General features: G+C 55.1%; 2 protein-coding genes across 2 annotated transcripts in view; one reads left to right on the forward strand and one right to left on the reverse strand.

Annotated features, from left to right (window-relative positions):
• Nucleotides 1-120, reverse strand: part of DKC1 (dyskerin pseudouridine synthase 1) — a 12,922-nt gene extending 12,802 nt beyond the window's left edge. Inside the window, exon 1 of the mRNA XM_017737489.1 lies at nucleotides 8-120. Coding sequence (XP_017592978.1) covers nucleotides 8-120 — 113 coding nt within the window. The remainder of the gene's footprint in view (nucleotides 1-7) is intronic.
• The window catches only part of TRMT2B (tRNA methyltransferase 2 homolog B), a 12,024-nt gene continuing 10,308 nt past the window's right edge, over nucleotides 119-1,834 (forward strand). The window contains 1 exon segment of the mRNA XM_017737491.1: nucleotides 119-371. Coding sequence (XP_017592980.1) covers nucleotides 119-371 — 253 coding nt within the window.

Below are 1,834 nucleotides of genomic sequence, written 5' to 3' on the forward strand. Positions count from 1 at the left end.
CCCGCGCCGCCGACCAATCAGCGCCCGCGCCGGCGTCTCGTGACCAGTGGGGCGTGGCGAGAGCGCGGCCACTGCAGACAGCGCGTCCCAGACGTCACTGCCCGCGATGGGCGTGGCCATGCGACGCGGGACCCGCACACGGGGCGTGGCCAAACACGGCGAGCACCGCTCCGGGCACGCAGCTGGCCTAAACTGTGTTGCGCCCCCTTGCGGACGGGAGGACCTGCGCTCCTGCTCCTGCTCCGGCCCCACCGGGACGAGGAGCGGGACCGGGACCGGGACCGGGCAGGGAGCGTGCCAGGCTCTGGAGCTGTTGGGGGTAACGGCAGCAGCCAGGTTCACACAAGAGCAGTTCTCCCAAATGGTAGCAGGTGGGTGGGTGAGCCTCCTGGCCAAGGACGTGTGGCAGCACATCCTTTTTAGGAATGGAATTTTAGGTGACATCAAAGGGTGACAGGTGAACACTTGGACAAGAGAACTCTTGGCGTCTAGATAAACCACGTCGGACTCGGGAAATCTCCAGCGCTTCAAATATTTCGTGATGGAGAGATTAAGTGAGCATGGGACCACGTGTGCTTGCCTGCTCCTTGCTTTTCCCTGAGCATCTGCTGGAGTCGCAGCCTGGGCTGAGCAGGCCCCTGGGCTGGCTGGGAGAGGCTGTTCTTGCACTCCTGTCCGTATGACCGCATGTACCCAAATGCACCCACGCTGCGAGCCCAGGTGACACGGCAGCCGGACTTCCCTCCTGCTCTCTCGGCAGTCCTGAGCATCCCATCGGGCAGGCTCGGTGCCAGGTGGCACTGAGCTTGCAGTCTCTCCCAGGCCAGCCCAGCACAGCCACGCAGTTGCTGAGACACTTTGCTACCCGTGTCCCAGCAGTAGAAGTGAAAGCTCAGCCCTCCCCAGCACCGCCCGTAAGATAAAACAGAATTGCCCAATCAAAATTTATAAAGAAATAACATTTATTATGTGACCGAAATATCGGTCTCAAAAACCACGATCGAGAAAAGCAGCCCCGAGCCCGGGGTCACCGCAGTAGAAGTGAAAGCTCAGCCCTCCCCAGCACCGCCCGTAAGATAAAACAGAATTGCCCAATCAAAATTTATAAAGAAATAACATTTATTATGTGACCGAAATATCGGTCTCAAAAACCACGATCGAGAAAAGCAGCCCCGAGCCCGGGGTCGGAGCTGGGTGAACACGCATAGATCTGACCTCTATCGCATCAGAGCTCCCAAGTTCACAAATGCTGCTTCGGCTGGTCCCTTCTTATACAGTTTTTTTTGGCAGAGTCCGAATTAATTTTATTCTTCTCGCAATTTAGCATATTCATGATGTTTTCTTGTCCCGAAGTTGGGCTGCACAAAGCCTTTCCTGGGTCTGATGAATTGTCCATCCTGGATGATGGATGGGCCATCTCTGGTTCCTGGAACAGTTATTCTTAGTTCCCGGAATGTCCAATTCCTTATCAGCTGAGATGTAGATATCAGAAGATAGTGATCAAGTCATCATAGTGTTACTGTCCCGGTGATAAGATCCAACCCCACCTGGGGTGGAATCCTCACCTATTGATTACATCTGTGCTGAAAAAAACTTCTTGTTCAACTGCTTTAGTGTTGTGAAATTTTCCTCTCAGCCAGGTTGGGGGGGGAGAGGGATTTAAAACTCTGTCTCTGCATGGTTTTATTACATTTCAGTTTTCTACATAATAGCACGGATTATATACTTTATTTATAACAGCCCGGTCCCTGCTCCGCCAGCACCGCCCGCCTCTGCCCGCTCCCCTTCCGCCCGCCTCCCTCACAGCCCCTGTGACGGCCCCGTCGCGCCGCCG

Source organism: Corvus brachyrhynchos, unplaced genomic scaffold (genome assembly GCF_000691975.1).
Source record: "Corvus brachyrhynchos isolate BGI_N302 unplaced genomic scaffold, ASM69197v1 scaffold346, whole genome shotgun sequence".
Classification (NCBI taxonomy): Eukaryota; Metazoa; Chordata; class Aves; order Passeriformes; family Corvidae; genus Corvus; species Corvus brachyrhynchos.